Here is a 23,496-nt window from a genome sequence, read left to right as displayed (position 1 = left end):
TTATAGTACTTTCTCCATAGTAATTTAGGAATCACTCTCTACTCATACAACTAATTTGTGAAATGGTCGTTCTAGAAAGGATGGCTGCATCAGACGTTCACCTTGCTTTCCTAAATCCCTTTGTCCTATTTGAATTTTAACCTTTCGTATTAAGCCATCATCATCTTCAATTGTTTCTGTGACTCTGGCAAGTTTCCACTTATTCCTGGGAATATTTTTTCGGATGAAACTCGCTGCCAATGGGTAGTCCTTTTCATACTTATTGGCAAGGTACTTCATGCCATATTTAACACATCCTGGAGATAATGCTGCCCCCAAAATATGCACTCTCATTCGATATTCCTTGGATTTCATTTGTGTGTTCCCATTTTCCCACCACAAGAACCTCAGAAAATCCTGATCTTCTACGTTGACATGGAAATGGTGGAAACTTTTTTGCATGTCACAAATAACTGCAATTCGGTGCTGGAGAAATCTACAAAGAACTCCAGTCAAAGCGTTGGTCAAGTCAGGTCTTGTAAGAAGGTGGTCATTTAGAGAGTTACCTTCAAATTTTTCAGAGCAGTCAAATACGACTCTAATTTTCTCTGGCTTTCAAAGATGATACACTCCATGGTGTGGAATGTACCATGTGGTACACTTCTTTTGTGTGGCAGTTACTTCTTCTGCATCACCATCTTTCAAGACACCATTCATGAATTTCACATAATCCTCTTTGTACTTTGAATTTTCCCCAGTTTTCTTTTTAAATGTCTCAAACGTACTTCTGCCAGCTGCTTGTTGTTAGGAAGCAGAGGACGCTCCTTGAAGGGTAGAGGCATTTCAAAATGTTCTTATTCATTGTGGTGAATTTTATCATTCAAGAGTTTTAGAAATTGGATATCTTCTTGAGATATTTTCTGTCCTCTGGGCTCTGTGTCCAAGAAATCAGTTTCTAGTGTTTTAATCACAGTGGCAGGTATAACAAATGGTAATTCCTTTACAGAGATGTGGTGACAAAATCCTTTCACCTTCCTTGGCTTTATACAGGGTGTTATGGTTCCTACTATACTCCAGCTTAGTTCAGTCTCGACTGCATATGGCTCATAATCCTCCCCTGATATCACTTGTTTCAGTTTCAGGGGCTCTTGCACAGCCATAGCCAATTAAAAGACCTGCAGGACATTTCAACAGATCTGGCATTTTTTCTGCCACACTGAGAAGATGAGTCAAACCTTTCACTGTTTCACGAGTAAGGATGCTACTTCGTTCTAGTGGAATGTACTCTCGTGTATATACAGGTGGCAGTACAATGTACTCTTGTGAAAAGTACCCTCTCACTCTTAGTCCAACTGCTCTTTGACAATTAACTATTGAACCTTTGTCAGTAATTGTTGACAGCTTTAATCTAACAGGTTCTGTGTCTGCTTGAATTTTCTCACAAACATCTAAGTCAATAAACATATTATTTCTCTGTGTGTCCAGTAATGCATATACTAAGATTTCTGGACTGTTCTTTGCTGCACAAGAAAACCACACTGGAACAATCATTGAAATTCGCTCGCTTTTGGCTACATTCACGCTGCACAAAGCAGTAGACGAATTCTCCTCTAACTGTGGCAAGTCTGGCCCCTTTTCTTGAAGATGTTCTTCATGAAGCATTGTGGGGTGGTTACGTCTGCAGACATTGCAAATGGCCCTCTTTCTACAATTTTTGGAAATGTGACCAACCCATAGGCAGCCAAAACACATGTTATTGTTGATGATAATTTTTTTATTTTCCTCCAAAGACATTGCTGCAAATTTTATACATTTATATATAAAGTAGTTTTGTTGACAACAGACACATTCTACTTGCCTCAAGTTTTGAGAGGAAGAGTTAGTTTTGGAATCTTTGTTACCCTCTGATCCATCTGAGTCTCTTAACTGGATTTTGGATCCTGAGATGTCTTTGTTGATATCATTAAGGTGCTTGCCTTAAGACGCCTTTGTTCCTTTACAGGTTTTTCTTCCGTATGTATGCATAAAGTGAGGAAATTGAATTGCATGCAAAGCGCGCTTCCTCTTCCACAAAGTCTGAAAATTCATGGAAGCTTGGATATGATTTGTTATCACTCAGTGCTTTAGTAACATATCGATCTCACTGGGTTGTTAGCCAATCAGGTAGCTACTGCAATAATTTCTGATTCTCCTCACAATTATCCAAAATCTTTAAGCCCTGTATATGCAACATTGCATTCTTGCATGACTTGAGGAAATCACTAAACTCTCTCAATTTAAGAGACTCTCTTGGTCAATGGCCAGGCACTCAGTTTTGCTCTGAATACTCTTTAGACTACAAAAGGGTGACCATAGCGTTTGTTCAATGCAACCCAAGCTTGCATGTATGCTTCCCCATCACTTCTATAAAACATTCCTTCTACTACACTCAGTGCTTCTCCACTTATGTATCTTTTCAAATAGAACAACCTATGTGCTGGGTTTGTGCAGTTTGTTTCAATTAGGGCCTTGAAGCAGGTGCTCCATTTAATAAATTTGAGTGGGTCCCCTGTAAACACAAATGGCTCTGGTGTCGGAAGTTTAGTCACTGCCAGGGATTCTCTTAATGCCTGAACTAGCAAGGCTTCCTTCGATGCTGATTCCGTTTTACCTTCAGGAACTGAAATGCTCTGAAGAACTTGGGCAGGAGGAATGTTGTCATGCTGCATTGGAGACTGACTTGGAGGCAGTGTGGTTATTATTCCAATATCTCCTATTTCGGCACTCAACTTTAATTCCTCTTGAGCATAAATAGTGTATTCTGCCTCTATGATTTCAAGATCCCTTTGATTTTCAAGCATTTTTAATCTCTCTTGTTGGGCTAGGACCTCCTTTCTCTGAATAGAAATTTCTCTTTCTCTCTTAATTGCAGCCCTTTTTGTTGACATGTGACTTCCTTGCTGACTACTACATCCAGCTCTTGATACAGATGAACCATAATTTGACCTGGCTTCTTCTCTTTGGAGTAACTGGAGGAGAGTTTCCTTCTCAGCAACTGCATCAAACATTTTGGTACCTGCTTCCATATAGCGCCTTTTCATAACTACCATTATTTCACTAATTACTGAGATGCTGCTATGCATTTTCGTTTTTATATCTTGAGATGGGGTAGCCAGTGCACATAACCCCTCATATTCCCTTTTCAGATCTAACTCATATTTCTCCAAATCCAATATCATTTCAATTAACTCGGCTTAGGATAATTCTTCCTCGAGTTCAGACCTGATAAGCTGAACCTCTACTTTGAAATGTACATACATGAGCATAAACTTTCTTTCCTTCTTAGCTACAGTATCTCATTTTCTTTGAACTCCAGCATTTTTTCTGTTGGGTGTCTAGCTCTGTCTGAGCACCTAACCTGCTGCTCGACATGAGATGGTTGCTCTTGCTCTCTCTCTCTTTTACAGCTCTCAAACACTGTGAAAAACTAAAATAAAATAAAGCTAGTAAATTAAACAATTAATGAATTACACAGGTGTAAGGATAACAAAATTAAAACATACCGTGTGCGCCTTCTGACCAGAAATTCAAGAGTCTCTATTACAGTCTCTGTAATACTTCACTTCTTACTATCTTAATAATACTAAACAGCTCAGCGTCCATTAAGCATGTCATTATGTGCATTTCCGCTCCACCTATGAACTATATCATGTGACCACTGCACCCTTCCATTCAGACCAACTTTGTAAACTTATGTACAAATATATTATGATCAAAAATAAATAAAATTACAATTAGAACAGTAAATATTATCAACAATACGACTGCACCACAACTATTATGATATACAACATAATTTACAAAATATATTTTACAAATTCAAACATCAAATTTGCATATATATATATATATATATATATATTGTGAACTTGACCCCGGACACAGGCAGACAGACATCGTTATTTCACCACACACTTATTTATTTACACTATTTTACAAGCAGTCCCGTGCTCAACTCCCCAGTGCCTCTTGCACCGTTCTACCAATTCCAGGCCTTACAATGCCTCTTTCAGTCCTCAGGCCTTACAATGCCTCTTTCTCTCTTTCTCTCTTTTCTCTGGCCGCCTCCAGTCCTCCCGCTAGCTCCGTCCTCTTCCACCCGACTTCCGCTCCTGCCCCTTATATCCTGCTCCCGGATGAGCACCAGGTGTTTCCGGCATTCCCTTGGCCACGCCCCAGCGTGGCGGAAGTGCCGGCTGTTCTCCCGGCAACTCTCCGGGCACCACAATAAGTCTTCCCCCCAGCACTTCCTGGTGTGGCGGAAGTGCTGGGCTCCAGTGTTCCTCAGGCTCCAGGGCGCCGCCTGGCGGTGGCCACGGGCCCCTACAGGATTGGGCTTCCAAGCCCTCTACCCGTGGCCCCCTATCCAACCAGGGCGATCGCCCCCTTGCGATCTGGAGGAGGCACAAGCCCTCCTCTGGTCTTCCTGGGCGTCCCAGCCGGGCTCCATCCCCGGCCCGGAACCACACGGGATAAACCGGCATCGGCGCCGCCTGGCGGTGACCTCGGGTCCCTACAGGGTTGGGCTTCTAAGCCCTGTACCCGAGGCCCCCAACACAACCAGGACGGACGCCCCCTCGCGGTCTGGAGGAGGCACAAGCCCTCCACAATATATATACACACACATTTTGCAACAACTACAGGGGTTCCCAAACTTTTTCATATGACTGTATCAATTTTCGTGACCCATTTAGTCAGGGCAGAGTTGCGGGGCAGCCGAAGTCTATTTCAGCGGTCCTTCACCAAAAATACACCTGGGCTAATCAATTAAGCAACACCTTCTTCTTCTTTTGGCTGCTCCTGTTAGGGGTCACGACAGAGAATCATCTTGTTCCATATCTTCCTGTCCTCTACATCTTGCTCTGTCACACCCATCACCTGCATCTCCTCTCTCACCACATACTGTACATAAAACTTCTCTTAGGCCTTCCTCTTTTCCTTTTTCCTGACAGCTCTATCATTAATATCCTTCTCCCAATATACCCAGCATCTCTCCTCTGCACATGTCCAAACCAATGCAATCTCGCCTCTCAGGCTTTGTCTCCCAACTGCCCAGCCTGAGACGACCCTCTAATGTACTCATTTCTAATCCTGTACATCTTTGTCACACCCAGTGCAAACCTTAGCATCTTCAACTCTGCCACCTCCAGCTCTGTCTCCTGCTTTCTGGTCAGTGCCAACATCTCCAACCCATATAACAAAGCTTGTCTCACTAGTGTCCTGTAGTCCTTCCATTTCACTCTTGCTGATATCCGTCAGTAACAAATTACTCCTGACACTCTTCTCCACCCATTCCACCCTCTCTTTGTCACTTCTCTTCCACAATCCACGTTACTCTGACTCATCAATTTTATCCCCCTCTAGTTACTACGGCTCTGCATCTCCCCGTCACTTTCACTCGATTAATCTGTTTCACTTATGTCACATGGTGACTGTGACAGCTGCCTCCTATTTGACCAGTCCTAAAGGGGAAAGGAAAAACTTGCACAAGGATTCTATTTTGTTGGACTCCTACTGCCCTTTTTTTTTATTTGCTCTTGCCCAGTTAAGAAACGTTTCGCCAGTCTTAAAGAGTTCCTTAGTGCCTTCGATCAGGCCAAAGATAAGGCTGAAGTTTTATCGCCAACTTGCACTCAGAGATGATAAATGGTGAAACTAGATACGGAAACACAAAAACAACAAATACATTAAAATGAATCAATGAATAAATTGTTACTTTTAAATTATTTGATGTCCAAGTAGGGCTTAAGAGGGTTAAGGTTATAGTGAACGTTTAGATAAAAATGAAGCATTAATAGAGAAGTGAATAAATGAGCTAACTGGATTATGAGACAAATTGCCTCTCAAAGACTAATTTTACCACGAGAAAATGAAAAATCTTACAGAGAAAAATAGTGTATCTTTTGTAGTCTGTTACACAGAATTCTACCTTTTGTTGAAATGTGAGAGTGATTGTCTGGTACTTACAGTAAAAATCTAAGAAATATACAACAAATTCTACAGGACCTCACATATACCGGTATACTGTTGGACAAAATGAATGACTACAAGGAATTTTCATCAGGGAAAAAAATCAGAGCATGTTCTGGTGTTATTATAGAGGGGTTTTGTTGTCTTTGCTGGCTTTGCCTTCAGGGTTTTTGCTTCTTCTGGCATAAGAATATGCAGCACATCTACTGGTAAGCAGTGTGGTGTATTGGCTGAGGTGCTCAATCTTTAGCGCCAAGAATACCAATTAAATCCACTATTTCAGCTCACTACTTGGCCGTCAGTAACTTACTAATAATCTGCTTGTGCTTCAAGTATGAAGGGCATAAGACAGCATTAGTTTTCACCTGTAGATTCTCGTGTTACTCTAAGAATAAAAATATGAAAAATAATGTGCTAGCTTATGGGACTCTGCCTGAAAAATCTGAAGATGTGCCACTCTTCCACAGGTGGTCTTCCAAAGCTGTATTTTACACGTAACATTACCAACACTTCCATTTCACCTGAAAGCACATGGCTTCTCCACGTAGATGGAACGATCACATAATGTACAAGATTTGCTACAAATATTAGTGCATCTCTTTCAAATTAGTCTCTGATGAATTCATTGCTGTCCAGTGTTTCCAAAACATTCAACCGTTCTCAGGATGTGAGTACCGATGTCTGCTCCTCCTCCCTTATCATGTAAAATGATCACCTGCCTTACTTGTTCTCATCTCCATTGGCAGAGTGCGCCTTGACACTTCAACTTCTCAAAAAACAGAATGTTACAGAATCATTATAATAACCTTGAGGTTATGTTCCACTGAGGATCAAAGGCTGTGCTTTCTAACTCTGCATATGAATCTTGCTTTTTCTTTGAGCTTTCGCTGAATACATGGCAGAATATTTATGGCTTAAGGCTTATTACCTTTCTGCTGCTTGGTGTGCTTCATTCATGTGGCATCCTGAATGAAGCCTCAATGTATGTTTTGATGTAGATTGAGCTCTGTACCATTGACTGCATTATACATGTGCATGCACTGAAGTGAACGTCACCAAGGCATTCGGTTTGGATTATCACAGAGAATAACAGTGGATCACATAGAGATGTAGGGTGGGAGTCTTGGGGTCCATCCATCCATCCATCATCTTCCGCTTATCCAAGGTAGGGTCGCGGGGGTAGCAGCTTCAGTAGAGAAGCCCAGACTTCCCTCTCCCCGGCCACTTCTTCCAGCTCTTTCGGGAGAATCCCAAGGGGTTCCCAGGCCAGCCGGGAGACATAGTCCCTCCAGCGTGTCCTGGGTCTTCCCCGGGGCCTCCTCCCGGTTGGACGTGCCCGGAACACCTCACCAGGGAGGCGTCCAGGAGGCATCCTGATCAGATGCCCGAGCCACCTCATCTGACTCCTCTCGATGCGGAGGAGCAGCGGCTCTACTCTGAGCCCCTCCCGGATGACTGAGCTCCTCACCCTATCCTTAAGGGAAAGCCCAGACACCCTGCGAACTCATTTCAGCCGCTTGTATTCGTGATCTCGTTCTTTCGGTCACTATAGCTCAAGACCATAGGTGAGGGTAGGAACGTAGATCGACTGGTAAATTGAGAGCTTTGCCTTACGGCTCAGCTCTTTTTTCACCACGACAGACCGATGCAGAGCCCGCATCACTGCGGATGCCGCACCGATCCGCCTGTCAATCTCACGATCCATTCTTCCCTCACTCGTGAACAAGACCCCGAGATACTTGAACTCCTCCACTTGGGGCAGGATCTTCCCCCCAACCCTGAGAGGGCACTCCACCCTTTTCCGGCTGAGGACCATGGTCTCGGATTTGGAGGTGCTGATTCTCATCCCAGCCGCTTCACCCTCAGCTGCGAACCGCTCCAGAGAGCTGAAGATCACGGCCTGATGAAGCAAACAGGACAACATCATCTGCAAAAGCAGTGACCCAATCCTGAGTCCACCAAACCGACCCCTTCAACACCCTGGCTGCACCTAGAAATTCTGTCCATAAAAGTTATGAACAGAATCGGTGACAAAGGGCAGCCCTGGCGGAGTCCAACTCTCACTGGAAATGGGCTCGACTTACTGCCGGCAATGCGGACCAAGCTCTGACACTGGTTGTACAGGGACCGAACAGCTCTTATCAGGGGTCCAGTACCCCATACTAACGGAGCACCGCCCACAGGATTCCCCGAGGGACACGGTCGAACGCCTTTTCCAAGTCCACAAAACACATGTAGACTGGTTGGGCAAACTCCCATGCACCCTCCAGGATCCTGCTAAGGGTGAAGAGCTGGTCCACTGTTCCGCTACCAGGACGAATACCACACTGTTCCTCCTGAATCCGAGGTTCACTATCCGGCGGACCCTCCTCTCCAGAACCCCCGAATAGACTTTTCCAGGGAGGCTGAGGAGTGTGATCCCTCTATAGTTGGAACACACCCTCCGGTCCCCCTTTTTAAAGAGGGGGACCACCACCCCGGTCTGCCAATCCAGAGGCACTGTCCTCGATGTCCATTCGATGTTGCAGAGGCGTGTCAACCAAGACAGTCCTACAACATCCAGAGCCTTAAGGAACTCCGGGCGATCTCATCCACCCCGGGCCCTGCCACCAAGGAGTTTTTGACCACCTCGGTGACTTCAGTCCCAGAGATGGGAGAGCCCACCTCAGAGTCCCCAGGCTCTGCTTCCTCATTGGAAGGCATGTTAGTGGGATTGAGGAGGTCTTCGAAGTACTCCCCCCACCGACCCACAACATCCCGAGTCGAGGTCAGCAGCACACCATCCCCACCATATACAGTGTTGACACTGCACTGCTTCCCTTCCTGAGGCGCGGACGGTGGACCAGAATCTCCTCGAAGCCGTCCGAAAGTCGTTCTCCATGGCCTCTCCAAACTCCTCCCATGCCCGAGTTTTGCCTCAGCAACAACCAAGCCGCATTCGCTTGGCCTGCGGTACCTATCAGCTGCCTCCAGAGACCCACAGGACAAAAAGTCCTATAGGACTCCTTCTTCAGCTTGACGGCATCCCTCACCGCCGGTGTCCACCAACGGGTTTGGGGATTGCCGCCGCGACAGGCACCGACCACCTTACGGCCACAGCTCCAGTCAGCCGCCTCAACAATAGAGGCACGGAACATGGCCCATTCGGACTCAATGTCCCCCCACCTCCCTCGGGACGTGGTCGAAGTTCTGCCGAAGGTGGGAGTTGAAGCTACTTCTGACAGGGGACTCTGCCAGCCGTTCCCAGCAGACCCTCACAACACGTTTGGGCCTACCAGGTCTGACCGGCATCTTCCCCCACCATCGAAGCCAACTCACCACCAGGTGGTGATCAGTTGACAGCTCCGCCCCTCTCTTCACCCGAGTGTCCAAGACATATGGCCGCAAGTCCGGCGACACAACCACAAAGTTGATCATCGACCTGAGGCCTAGGGTGTCCTGGTGCCAAGTGCACATATGAACACCCTTATGCTTGAACATGGTGTTCGTTATGGACAATCCGTGGCGAGCACAGAAGTCCAATAACAAAACACCGCTCGGGTTCAGATCGGGGGGGCCATTCCTCCCAATCACGCCCTTCCAGGTCTCACTGTCATTGCCCACGTGAGCATTGAAGTCTCCCAGCAAAGAGGGAATCCCAGAAGGTATGCCCTCTAGCACCCCTCCAGAGACTCCAAAAGGGTGGATACTCCAAACTGCTGTTGGCGATACGCACAAACAACAGTCAGGACCCTTCCCCCCACCCGAAGGTTGAGGAATGCCACCCTCTTGTCCACCGGGGTAAACCCCAATGCACAGGCTCCAAGTCGGGGGGCAATAAGTATGCCCACACCTGCTCGGCGCTCACGGGGCAACTCCAGAGTGGTAGAGAGTCCAGCCCCTCTCAAGGAGATTGGTTCCAGAGTCCAAGCTGTGCGTCGAGGTGAGTCCGACTATATCTAGCCGGAACCTCTCAACCTCGCGCACTAGCTCAGGCTCATTCTCCTTCAGAGAGGTGACATTCCACGTCCCAAGAGCCAGTTTCTGTAGCCGAGGATCCCCGCCTCCGGCCACCACCCAACTCACACTGCACCCGACCTCCTTGGCCCCTCCCATAGGTGGTGAGCCCATGGGAAGAAGAGTCTTGGGGTTTAAAATCCAAATCCAAAGGAGTTTCATTGACACCCAGTGTCAACGTCACAGAAGCTTCTAGCAATTAGAACTGTGCCAATTGGAATACTGTGCTTAAACTTTATTTGATGCTGATCAGTAGACATGATCTCTCCAGTGCATTGCTAAATATTTATTAGTATGCAGCAAGTAGTTTACTGAATTATCTCTCTTAATTGTAATTTACTCAGTGGCGTAGCTCGAGTTCGTGCCACTCGGGGCGGGGTGGGGCGGTGCTTCAATTTGCCGCCCTCCAACATATCTGAATATGTTGTTAAACTATTTAAAAAGAAAATTAAAATGACGTATAGAGAAACATTTTATATACATTTATAAGCATCAACTAGATAAGAATATTGTATAGACGCACTGATAAGCCGTGTTCTAATTATTAGTTTAATATAATTACGCTACGAAAACCACAACCAAAGTAGGGTACAAGCGATAGGTGGGGATGTTTTCTGCGCAGAGCAAGAACGCATTCGGATTAATAAAGAAATTATAAATTGTAAATTAGTTGTTTATCTTCCTAGAAATTATTATCGGTGTAATGTTTATGTTTTTTTTTGTCATTGCCTCATACATTTCAACTGCTGTGTCTGATGCAGAAGGACAGTCTGAACATTAATTTTCAAGCATTTGTGGTTAAAAAATCAGAGAATTTGACTTTTTTTCATACATGAGTGATACTTTTCCGAACCCTGCTGCTTACACACAAATTGTACTAAGTCTTGTGGCCAATAATGCGCCCCCAAAAATGTGCCGCCCGGGGTGGACCGCCCCCTCCACCCCCCAGCTACGCCACTGAATTTACTCACACATACACATATTCTCAGCAAAAAAAGAAACGTTCCTTTTTCCAGGACTGTGTATTTCAACAATAATGTTTTAAAAATCCAAATAACTTTACAGATCTTCATTGTAAAGGGTTTAAACAATGTTTTCCATGCATGTTCAATTAACCATAATCAATTAATTAACATACACCTGTGGAATGGTCGTTAAGACCTTAACAGCTTACAGAAAGTAGGCATTTAAGGTCACAGTTCTAAAAACGCAGGACACTAAAGAGACTTGTCTACCGACTGTGAAAAACACCCAAAGAAAGATGCCCAGGGTCCCTGCTCATCTGCGTGAACGTGCATTAGGCATGCTGCAGGGAGGCATGAGGACTGCTGATGTGGCTAGGGCAATAAATTGCCATGTCCGCACTGTGAGACGCCTAAGACAGTGCTACAGGGAGACAGGAAGGACAGCTGATCATCCTCGCAGTGGAAGAGCCCGGATCTCAATCCCATTGAGCACGTCTGGGACCTGTTGGATCGCAGGGTGAGGGCTAGGGCCATTCCCCCCAGAAATGTCCAGGAACTTGCAGGTGCCTTGGTGGAAGAGTGGGGTAACATCTCGCACTTCTGGTCCAGTCCATGAGGAGGAGATGCACTGCAGTACTTCAAGCAGCTGGTGGCCACACCACATACTGACTGGTACTTTTGATTTTGAGCCTCCCTTCATTCAGGGACACATTGTGAAACATTTTTAGTTTATGTCTTATGGTGTTGACTCTTTTAGTGTTCATACAAATATTTACACATTAAGTTTACTGAAAGTAAAAACAGTTGAAAGTCAGAGGACGTTTCTTTTTTTGCTGAGTATATAAGCAGCTGGCATATTTTAAATTGTCACTCACTTACTCAAAAAGTGATGAGCAGCATATGTTCCATATCCATTTACATCTACAAATCAATGCAGGTAAAATATAAACTTTCATAGAACAGAAAAATTTTGCAAAATTGTATCTCAGGACATTAGTCCCAATAGTCTTTGACATCAGGCATTAGATAAACAATATATTATTGTCTCTGATTTTCATGATTTACCTAACCTTTCTAAAACTATGATCAGGACATTAAAAAATTAAGTAATGATAATAAAAGCGAGACTTGTTTGTATAATCAAAAAACCTTCATTTTCGTAATTTTAAAGGGCAAGAGGGTATTTTTGTCATTGAAAACAAACGGACATTACAAAAGTGCACAGTTTAAATCAATCCGAACGTACTGTTTACACGAACAGATGAAATTGTAAGGAAGGAGATGACGAAAAAACAGGTACTATTCAAAAAAGTGTGAATGAATAAATTATTTAGTAGCTTCCAGAAGGCCCGTTGATGTAAAAATACCCGTGACGGATTGGTTTCTTCGTACAAGGGACTTGAGCACGGAAGTTGATAAGCGAATTCAAAACTCGGTTTGCGAAAAGCCCGCGCAGACGTTTGCTTTGCTGTTTTCGAGCAGGTCGTCTTAGTGCTCTTATCAGGCGATGGACTGCTCATGAAAGAAACAGTTACTTAATTGTAAAAATAACTTGAGGATGTCTGGAAGAGGCAAAGGAGGGAAAGGACTCGGTAAGGGTGGTGCAAAGCGTCATCGTAAAGTGCTCCGTGACAACATCCAAGGCATTACAAAGCCTGCTATCCGTCGTCTAGCCCGACGTGGTGGTGTTAAGCGAATTTCTGGTTTGATCTATGAAGAGACTCGCGGTGTGCTTAAAGTGTTTCTGGAAAATGTTATCCGGGATGCCGTCACTTACACAGAGCACGCCAAGAGAAAGACTGTAACTGCCATGGATGTAGTGTATGCTTTGAAGAGACAGGGTCGCACTCTGTATGGTTTTGGAGGTTAAGCGACAATTGAGACGTTGTAAATTAAATACCACAAAGGCTCTTTTCAGAGCCGCCCACATTTTTACTGTGAGAGCTTTTCTTGCATTGTATTTTGAATACAAAACGGTACAAAGTGGCTTACAAAGGAACAATACGTGAATGCGTTGTGCTTTTGCACGAAACAAACCTTTAATGCGTCTTTGCAACCATCGGGCGGGGCAGAAAGGATGGCCGACATGTCTATTAAAGCAAACCTTTGAGTCCGCAATTGCCATGTATTAATACTTTATGCAACTGTTGAACTAGTGAGACTAAAACATGTACAGTGAGACCAGGGCCGCCTGTACGTTAGGGAAGAGATTAAAGAGTGATTAGGAGAGGCACTTAAGGACCCAATAATGCGAGGGGCAGGGCACAAATGTATATGGGGGAAAAAAGCCATCCACACACAGCACGTTAGGTAAACGGAGCTCTTTTTAGATGAGGCAAGTTGCTCTGAAAAGAGCCGTTGGTTTTGAAGTCATGCTTTTTATTTCGAGCTGGTATACTTGGTAACTGCCTTGGTGCCCTCGGACACGGCATGCTTTGCAAGCTCGCCCGGCAGTTTGAATTTCCCGGGAAGAAATGGTTGAGCGCTTGTTGTAGTGCGCAAGGCGAGAGGACTCATCGGTGATTCGCTCAAAGATATCATTTACGAATGAATTCATAATTCTCATCGCCTTAGAGGGGATGCCAGTGTCGGGGTGAACTTGTTTCAACACCTTGTACACGTAGATGAAGTAACTTTCCTTCCTGGACTTTCTACGCTTTTTCCCACCCTTCGCCTGGCTCTTAGAAACGGCTTTCTTGGAGCTCTTCGTCGGGGCAGGCACTGCTTTCGGCTCAGGTATTGTGACTCAAAATACGGGCAGTTTAATGGCGCAACTCCCTGGGTGTCTCTCTTTATGGCGAGACATGCAAATTGGACGCGCCACAGGGATACACGTAGACACCAATGACAGGCACGCAGCTGTTTCCCTCCTTTCAGGAACAACCGTTGCATTACCGAATAGGAGAAAATTCCGGCGTGCACTTTTGCATTATGTTTTCTGTTTCTGAAAGTGCATTTCATTGTCTTGTTTTTTCTGTAATACAATACGATGTCCTCAGACCGATGACCGCGCAGTTGCAATCAGTATCAGTTCGCAAAGAGACAATACAAAGTAACTTGCACATAATCGCAAGAGATATCATTCTCATAGTGTAGAGATATCGTATAAAAATGAAGAATTCGTAAGAGAAAAGGGAATTCAGGAAGAGAGGCACACTGTTTAAATGCACAGAAATGTTAATGCACACACAGACAGTCATAAACAAAAACAAGTACGATGTACATTTTTTCTGAGCTGTAGATTTGAATTTGAGGCGTTGTGCAGATGGGCGCTAAGTGCTTCGGATTCGCTGCTATCTGAGTGACGTAAAAACACAAACAAATCAACAGGCAGTTAGTTCAGCTCGTCGCGCCTAAAGGACGCCTATATAAACGCGCAACGCTAACGTCTTGGATCATTTTAAAGAAGAGAGCTGAAGATAATTTTTTTAATATGTCTGGAAGAGGAAAGACTGGTGGTAAGACACGTGCCAAGGCTAAGACTCGGTCTTCCCGAGCTGGTTTACAGTTCCCAGTTGGCCGTGTTCACAGGCTCTTGAGGAAAGGCAATTATGCCCAACGTGTTGGCGCTGGTGCTCCTGTTTACTTGGCTGCCGTGCTCGAGTACCTGACCGCTGAAATTCTCGAGTTGGCCGGAAATGCTGCCCGCGACAACAAGAAAACCAGAATCATTCCTCGCCACTTGCAATTAGCAGTGCGTAATGATGAAGAGCTCAATAAGTTGCTGGGTGGTGTGACCATCGCACAGGGTGGTGTGCTGCCTAACATTCAGGCTGTGCTTCTGCCGAAGAAGGCCGAGAAACCAGCTAAGAACAAGTAAGCTACGGCGATACGTTCATTAACACCAACGGCTCTTTTCAGAGCCACCAATCCTTTCACATTGGAGCCTTTATCCATTGAGATATTCCTCCCGATTTGAACGACTGCTTTTTCATAGGCTTAATATCTTGGTATTTTATCTAAAAGGTATGTTCCGTGAAACATTTTGTGCTTACGTTTCCTCTTTTTTTGTCGCAATTTCTCGGTAACATTTCCTCCATTTTTGTGTGTCCGTAACCTGGCTCGAAATAATGCTTGTCGATTAGCTGGCATACCAAGGTGTCAATAATACACTGCGCGCTGCTTATGTGCGCCTCACCTGGATAAACACTTAAAATGATTTAAGTATTAAAAATATAGGTGCTCAGAAAAATTGGTTGCGAATTAACGCTAACCCTTCATTGGACTCTGACATACAGTATATGAATATACACCAGATACCATATAATGATTATCTAAGGTGCAATGTTGCCACACAACATTGTTTTGGTCAGTTTATTTGGAAAAACTGATATCAAATATATCTTTGGGCAAGAATGAGATTTAAGTTGTTTTTTTAAATATGTATGTATGAAAGACAATTCTGCAGTCCTATCTTTCTTCATGCAGTCCTGGGGCAGCCATTGTAGGTGTAAATTTCTTGATTGTCTATGAAAACTGAGTTTATCTGGTACATAGCCATATTTCAAGCATGGTGCTTAAATAGATAGATAACAACCTCTCCCAGACACACATGAATTACATAAAAAGAAGACATCTTATAAGTTGTCTAAAGATAAAAGAGGAGTCACAATGATGCAATCAAAATATGGACTGTTACAGATAAGAAGAAGCCCCACTAGTGTTTCTTGACAAAATTCTTAATGATTTCCTGGTTGAAGGCATTTAATAATAGTGTGTTATAAAGAGGATGTGCAGAATTGTTCAAAATGGCCATTGCGTCTTTGTTCATACTCTTCTCTGTTACAGCCTCTAGCAGGTTGTTAGTGTGTCGCATTAACTGAATCAGCCTGCCTTATTAATCAGTATGTTGATTCAGTTGGCTTTTTTTTTTTTTTGCCCAGAACAGCATAGAATATCACAGTGGCAATTAATTCATCCATCCATGTATTTTCCTAACCTGCTTACTCATGGCAGCTTGAAGCCTTAGCTCAGCAGCCTTTGGGATCAAGACAGGAACATCTGGGGCCTCATGTATAATGCCGTGCATAGAATTTACACTAAAACATGGCGTACGGACAAAAGTGGACATAAAAAATCCAGGTGCATAAATCTGTGTTCACCAGCTTCCACGTTCTTCCGCTACATACTGTAAATCCCAGTCAGTGTGAAAAGTAAAGCATGTGCACGCGCCTGCTGCCACTCCCAAACTCCTCTCAGAATTATCCAACCCGCTGAATCCGAACACAGGGTCATGGGGGTCTGCTGGAGCCAATCCCAGCCAACACAGGGCACAAGGCAGGAGCTAATCCCGGGCAGGGTGCCAACCCACCGCAGGACACGCACAAACACACCAAGCACACACTAGGGCCAATTTAGAATCGCCAATCCACCTAATCTGCATGTCTTTGGACTGTGGGAGGAAACCCACGTAGACACGGGGAGAATATGCAAACTCCACGCAGGGAGGACCCGGGAAGCGAACCCAGGTCTCCTAACTGCGAGGCAGCAGCGCTACCACTGTGCCGCCCCTCTCAGAATTATGCCTCTTTGAATATGCAGATAAATATAAATAGCCCTTATGTTCAGAGTTCTGTGCAAAGGCTATGGCAAAATCATGGGGTGAAAATACAAAAATTTCAGCGAATACCAAGTGGAGGCAAGGAAATATGTATTATTTGTTGGTTTTAACACTGGTATAAACAACAAAAGGAAGTTGATCAAGTGACATAGAGTGTTGGAGAAACTTGAAAGCTCAAGCTCACAAAGTCTCATAGTACCCAAAATAAAAAAGAATTTGTCAGATATCAAAGTCGTCGTGAAAAGGCGAGTCGTAGAGCACTGTCTGAGTGTCATACGAAACCTTATTAGGGTACAAAAATAGGCACACAATGGGAAAAAAGCTCGAAATATCAACTTTATTCATATCATCATAAACTTCATCTTTAATTTACTACTTTCTCAAATACTATCGTAACTAAAGTAGCATGTTAAATGCTTTGTTTTATATGTGTTCTTCTATGTGCTCTATGTGTGTGAATCTAAATGGGCTTTCTCTTCCTTTGACAGTACACAGAATCCATTACATTTGTGATATTACTGATCTCTGAATAATTTAAATACTGGGATGTATACTTGATATCATTTTCATGATGCTTGTTTAATTATTCCATCCATCTATTCATCCAGGGTCACGCCAGTCCCAACAAGCATATAGCGCAAGGCAGGAACAATCTCTGAATGGGGCACCAGATCGTCACTAGTGCTGCGCCCTCTTGTCCTCACGTGTTTAATTATTAACAATATAGATTATTTAAATGATGTTAACATTTTATCTGTATAATGTAATAAACATATTTTGCTGCATTTCATCTTAAAAATTATATTGTCATCATATGTAAATACGCTCTTCATATAGTGGCTCAGGTTGTGCAATATTATAACTGTGATATATTGCCTAGTATTAGTTCATGCCAGTAGATGGTGCTGTTTGTTTCATCTATAATTCCAATAGGCTTTGTTTCTCTTGATTTATGTTCTTGTTGATTATTGTACGTTTGGCGCAATTTATAATATACAGAGTTCAGAAAAATAAAACGATTATTTTCCAGGATATTTATCAGAGTGGAACTCGCTTCAATACATACTAGTGGCGACATAGAGCGGATCTCAGTGAGTAATCTGGCGTGCTACTGCAAAAGAATCATAACTTAAATTTGGAGAAAAAAAAAATATATATATATATATATATATATATATATATATATATATATATATATATATATATGGACTGGCATTATTAGGCTACGTTGAGGAGTTTGACATTTCAAATTTGGCCTCATGGGATTTGTATGCAGAGAGACTGAACTTTTTTCTAGAAGCTAACAAAGTAACAGGCGCTGACCCGAAGAGTGCAGTGCTGCTAAGTGTGATTGGAAGTAAAACATCTGAAATTGTTAGGTCGCTTATCTCCCCTGCTAAACCCAGTGACAGGTCATATCAGGAAATTGTAACATTGTTAAAAAATCATTTTGCACCCACCCCTTCAGAAACAGTTCAGCGATTTCATTTTAACAGGAGGAACTAAAAACCAGATGAAAGTATCGCAGCTTACATTGCAGAACTTCAAAGGTTGTTTGAAAACTGCAATTTTGGTAACAGTTTGGATTCCTTGCTGAGAGACAGACTTGTATGCAGGGTCAGAGATGAGGCAGAGGCGGCTCTTAGCAATATCCAATTTAACCTTTTCCTTAGCTCAGGAAGAAGCACTTGCATATGAGGCTGCATCAGTACACTCAAAAGAAATACAGGAATCATCTATTAAATTGTGCACATCAGACACCCATCAGCTGCAAAATAAAAACCCAAAAGCAAAGTCTTATTACTTACACTCAGACATTTTGGACCCCGTTCAAGGAAATTGCAATAGTTGTGGGGGGAATCACAGACGTGACGTTTGTCATTTCAGAGAAGCTGTGTGTCATAAATGTAAGCGCCGTGGGCATCTACAGAGAGTATTTTGTCAGGGGGCTTATCCAATGAAAGGTAAGCCAGCAAGTATAAGTTCATCTCAAAAAGTAGAACAAAGAGGGAGCGCAGCTGCAGAGAGTTTTGAAGATGGACATGATACATGTCTATTCTGCAGAAATCATCAACAGTGTGGGAGCTTGTACAACCAGACACAAGACATATACTCTTGTCACATTACAAGGAGTGCCATGCAGGATGGAAGTGGACTCAGGATGTGAGTATTCCTTAATCTCAGAGGAGATCTACCACACATTATGACCAATGAATGCTCCTCCTATTGTACCCTGTGATATTCAACTTGTGGATTATAACAAACAAAATGTTACCGTGTTGGGTGCCTGCTCAGTCAAGGTACATTACAAGAAGGACAGGGGTTATTTATGCCTTATTATTGCTAAGGGACAAAAGGCCAGTCTACTTGGTGGAGAGTGGTTTAAACCCTTAGGTATTCAGTTAACAGGAATATACAACCTTGCCACAGACCCAATACACTCAATCCTGAAAGATTGTAGTTGTGTTTTTGAAGAGGGTTTGGGCAAATTTAAGGGTGCACCAGTTGTTTTTCAGTTGGACTCCAATGTAGCACCCACACATTTAAAACCAAGACCTGTTACTTTTGCTCTCTGCCCCAAAATAGAAATAGAGCTTGACCGTCTAGTGAAGCAGGGTGCACTAGGTTCAGTAACTCATCCCATTTGGGCCACTCCTATTGTTCCTGTATTAAAACCAAATGGTGAAGTTCAAATATGTGCTGACTACAAATCCACAATAAATAAAGCATTACAGGAGCACCCATACCAGACTCCATCCATCAATCAAATACTTACTACATTAGCAAAAGGAAGAGTTTTTGCAAAACTAGACCTGGCACAAGCATATCAACAATTGCCAATGGATGATGCAGCTACAGATTCACAGACCATAATTACTCACAAAGGTGCAATCAGAGTTACTCGCCTGCAGTATGGGGTTTGTATTGCTCCTGGGATTTTTCAGAAATTGATGGATGACCTCATTTCAGGCTTCCCGGGAGTAGTTCCTTATTTTGATGATATTTTAATTGGAGCAGAGACTATGCAAGCCTTAGTTAAAAAGTTGTATTTAGTACTACAACGATTTGCAGATGTAGGCTTTAGGCTAAAAAAAGACAAATGTGTGTTTGGTGTACCAAGTGTAGAGTTCCTAGGATTCAGAGTTGATGCTGAAGGAATTAATCCAACTACCACAAAAGTTAAAGCGATCCATGAGGCTCCATCACCAAGTACTAAACAGGAGCTGCAAGCATTTCTGGGACTGCTAAATTTTTATCATTCATTTCTGAAAGATAAGGCAACTGTGGCAGAGCCACTTCACAGCCTGATGGATACAAATGCCGTTTGGAAATGGTCCGACACCCATTAGAGAGCTTTCAATGAAGTAATAAAGTTGCTATCATCAGATAGTTTTTTATTGCATTATGACTTGGAGAAACCATTTACTCTCACCTGTGATGCTTCCTCCTATGGAGTAGGAGTTGTTCTGAGTCACACAGTAAGTGATGGTCGTGAAGCTCTAATTGCATATTACTCAAGGACTATGACCAATACAGAAAGAAATTATTCACAAATTGATAAAGAAGCACTGGTATCATTGTAGAAGTTAAAAAATTTCATAAGTACCTATATGGTAGGAGTTTTACAATCATCACAGATCACAAACCACTATTGGGGCTGTTTAAAGGAAATGGGCTTTCGCCACAAATAATTTCACCTCACATGCTCAGGTGGTCATTACTGTTAAATGCATATGACTATGAAGTTCAGTATCGCTCAGGAAAAGAAATTACTAATGCAGATGCATTAAGCCGTTTACCCCCCAGGATGAGTTCCAGGCATTCTTGTGGGGTAATCTCATAAATCATATCAAGACAGTTCCATCTCATCCATCGTCAAACGGCCAAGCTGAACGAATGGTGCAAACTACTAAAGACGCACTTTAAAGAATTGTGGTCAGAGACTGGCATCTTAGACTGTCAAAGTTCCTGCTGCAACAGCATGTAACTCCTTGTTCCAGTACAGGATACAGTCCAGCAGGACTATTGATGAACAGGAAACTTAAAACATGCTTAGATCGTCTCTACTCAGATCTAGCATCAGATTTGCAAGGAAAGAAGGAGTTGCAGTTTTGTAAACTTACACACAGTCCAACAAGGCAGTTTAAAGCAGGGGATAGTGTGTATGCAAGAAATTATACAACAGGGCCTCGGTGGACCCAAGCAATGGTAGTGAGAGCTATGGGGTCAGTATCTTACAAGGTTAAAACAGATGATGGCTGAATAATTATGAGACACATCGACCAATTTAGAGGGTGAGTAACTAACTCAATGCCTCAGGAGACTGAGAGCCACATGGAAAATTATGAGGAGCACAATAACACACAGCCAGCTACGCCCCAACAATCAGCTGATGATAATTCCATGACACCTGATCAGATTCAGGAGGAGCCCACTGAAGTTGCTCCAAATGAGGGTCTGTCAGATGTTGAACTGGATTGTACTAAAAGAATAACTCACCAGCCAGCCTGTCCAAAGGATTATGTTATCTAGGGGGGAGGAATGTGCTATATTGCCTAGTATTAGTTCATGCCAGTAAATGGTGCTGTTTGTTTCATGAATAATTCCAATAGACTTTGTTTCTCTTGATTTATGTTCTTGTTGATTATTGTACGTTTGGTGCAATTTATAATATACAGAGTTCAGAAAAATAAACCGATGATTTTCCAGGATATTTATCAGACTGGAACTCACTTCAATACATAATAATAACTGTATCGCAAGTTTACAGTGAGGTGATTGTACTAAGTACAAACAGTTCTACAAAGAGCACTTGATGGACTGATTGAGTGCGTATATAGTTCTTGGGATAAAACTGTTTCTGAACCGTGAGGTCCATACAGGAAAGGCTCTGAAGCGTTTGCCATTTGAGAGCAGTTCAATAGACTGTGTGCATGGCTGAGGCAGCGTCTGCTTGGTGCTGTATACCGATAATTCTCTTTCTGATCAGCTGCTGTAGAGCTGTGATTCCACACTCAGATACAGTGTGATAAACACTATGAGTGGCGCATTGAGAGAAACAACGCTAAAGCAGCTATGGTATTTGGAATAGTTTGGCCATTCTGTGGACCATTATGTTGTTACAGGTTAATTACAATCGGATGCCAAAAACTAATAAATAACATGCGGTTAATTTCAGTGTATTTGATAAAGCCTCATCAGGAATGTGGATCTAAAAAAGAAAGGGAAACCACACTTGAACAAAAGCACTGCTTTGATGCTGGGTGTCATCAGTTTGCAAAACCAATTGGAGAACTTGCATATGCCAAGCATTTAGTTGCCGTGAAAATGTGCATGGCTTTTCGGCAAGTTTAGGTTTTATACATCACGATGTGAGTGTGGAAACAGGCTTACACAACATTTTTGTGTGCACGCACCTTTTATACATGAGGCCCCTGGGCTGGTGCCATTCCAATACACAACAAATACACACACGCATTCGCTCATGAGGGCCAGTTTAACCCATTGTATCACTGTGTCCATTACAGAAATCAAGAATATGTAAAGGATGTCACTACCCACATTAAAAGAGTGCAGTCTACTTGACAAAGTGTGTCTACTCTGTCTTATCTCATATAGTTCCTCTCTGTTACTAGACCAGTCCGGCCTTTCACTGATCTGGACTCCCAGGTCCTTGTAGCGGTACACTGCCTCCACATCCACTGCTTGAATAGTAACCAGACTGCAGAGGCTCTTTACTGAAGCAATAACTGTTAACCAATTTCTTGGTTTTGCTGATGTTGCGTCGGAAACAATTCTCATTACACCAAGAGTGATGACAAGGCGTTACATTTATAGCCGAGGTGTATGGTGTACGACAGAGTGGCATTATCCAATTTGTCAGGCTGGAACTCGAGTCCTGGTTTAGCAAACTGCTACAAGAAACTCTTATATCTAGCTAAAACTCTCAGTTTGCCTGGATGGGCCTACCTTTGGAAAGCAGCATCTGCAGTATTTTCTGATCACAAGGTCAATACTGGACCATGTAACAGCCAATGACATCTCTCTCTGGGGAGCAAAATGGACTCAAGTTCTGAACAAAGGACCATAAATCAAGGATGAGTAACATTGATGGACAGAACTTTGCACCAGTGGTCAACCAAGGGGATAGACATACGTGCACCCAAGAAGATAATGGCAAAATCCCTATTCCTCCCAAAAAAAAAACCCCTAGTGCCACCCTAACTAACTGCTCTTCTCTGTGCGCTATAGCTTGACCTGGTCCTAGGGTGTGGCGGAAACTATGCTGAAATGAAATGGTGGAGAACTTGTTTATGTTGAGTTTGGATGAGGTTACCATTAGTCCAAACCTTCTGAGGGACAGCGAGGACAGGAGGGAGAGACAATCATGCATTCATCTTCTTATTGCGAGTCATTGACTTAGCAGGCATAAATTTGCTAGCATCCAAGGTCACTTTGTGTAAAACCCTCAAAGTAAACATGTCAGTAGTGCCCACAACCAGAAGGCACAACCAATGGTGAAGAAGGAGACCTCCTGAACAAAAAAAAGTAAGCACGCTGAAAATCCTTTCATGTGTCTGGAGAAAGCCGACCAGGAAAGGAACCAAGCAGTGCTCACCTCAAACCATACACTTTGATTCTGACAACTTATCAACAGCAATTTAATAGAAAAAACAAAGACAGCTAATGTACTATGGTATTGGTGTTAACTGTAACTAAAGATAATAATCCTGAGAAGAATAATTTCTGGCTATTATGAGTTTATTACCCTAAATCAAGAAGGAAAGGGTATGGTAGTACATCACACAAACACACTCATGCACAATCTGAGATAGAGAACTTGGTGTGGTGGGAATTGGTCTATGAGCCAGGGTAAATGCTAGCTGCTGGGAACAACTGGATGCCAATTTCTAGGAATAGAAACTTCATAACCAGCCAGAGGATGTATCCATCCTAACCTCATGAATGAAAAAATCAGAATTCATA

At 43.1% G+C, this 23,496-nt stretch overlaps 3 protein-coding genes across 3 annotated transcripts in view; 2 read left to right on the top strand and 1 right to left on the bottom strand.

Moving 5' to 3' along the window:
• The window catches only part of LOC120515522, a 30,845-nt gene that overhangs the window by 3,581 nt on the left and 3,768 nt on the right, over positions 1–23,496 (bottom strand). The window lies entirely within an intron of this gene.
• On the top strand, positions 12,497–12,873 carry LOC120515831 (histone H4). Its single transcript, XM_039737156.1, has one exon. It carries the CDS (start codon positions 12,508–12,510, stop codon positions 12,817–12,819), a length of 312 nt encoding a protein of 103 aa, XP_039593090.1. The 5' UTR covers positions 12,497–12,507; the 3' UTR covers positions 12,820–12,873.
• On the top strand, positions 14,263–14,819 carry LOC120515822 (histone H2A-like). Its single transcript, XM_039737149.1, has one exon. It carries the CDS (start codon positions 14,383–14,385, stop codon positions 14,767–14,769), a length of 387 nt encoding a protein of 128 aa, XP_039593083.1. The 5' UTR covers positions 14,263–14,382; the 3' UTR covers positions 14,770–14,819.

The sequence above is a fragment of the Polypterus senegalus genome, chromosome 15 (genome assembly GCF_016835505.1).
Source record: "Polypterus senegalus isolate Bchr_013 chromosome 15, ASM1683550v1, whole genome shotgun sequence".
Taxonomy (NCBI): domain Eukaryota; kingdom Metazoa; phylum Chordata; class Cladistia; order Polypteriformes; family Polypteridae; genus Polypterus; species Polypterus senegalus.
The sequence above is the reverse complement of the archived record's forward strand: the minus strand, read 5'-3'. Positions and strand labels throughout refer to the sequence as shown.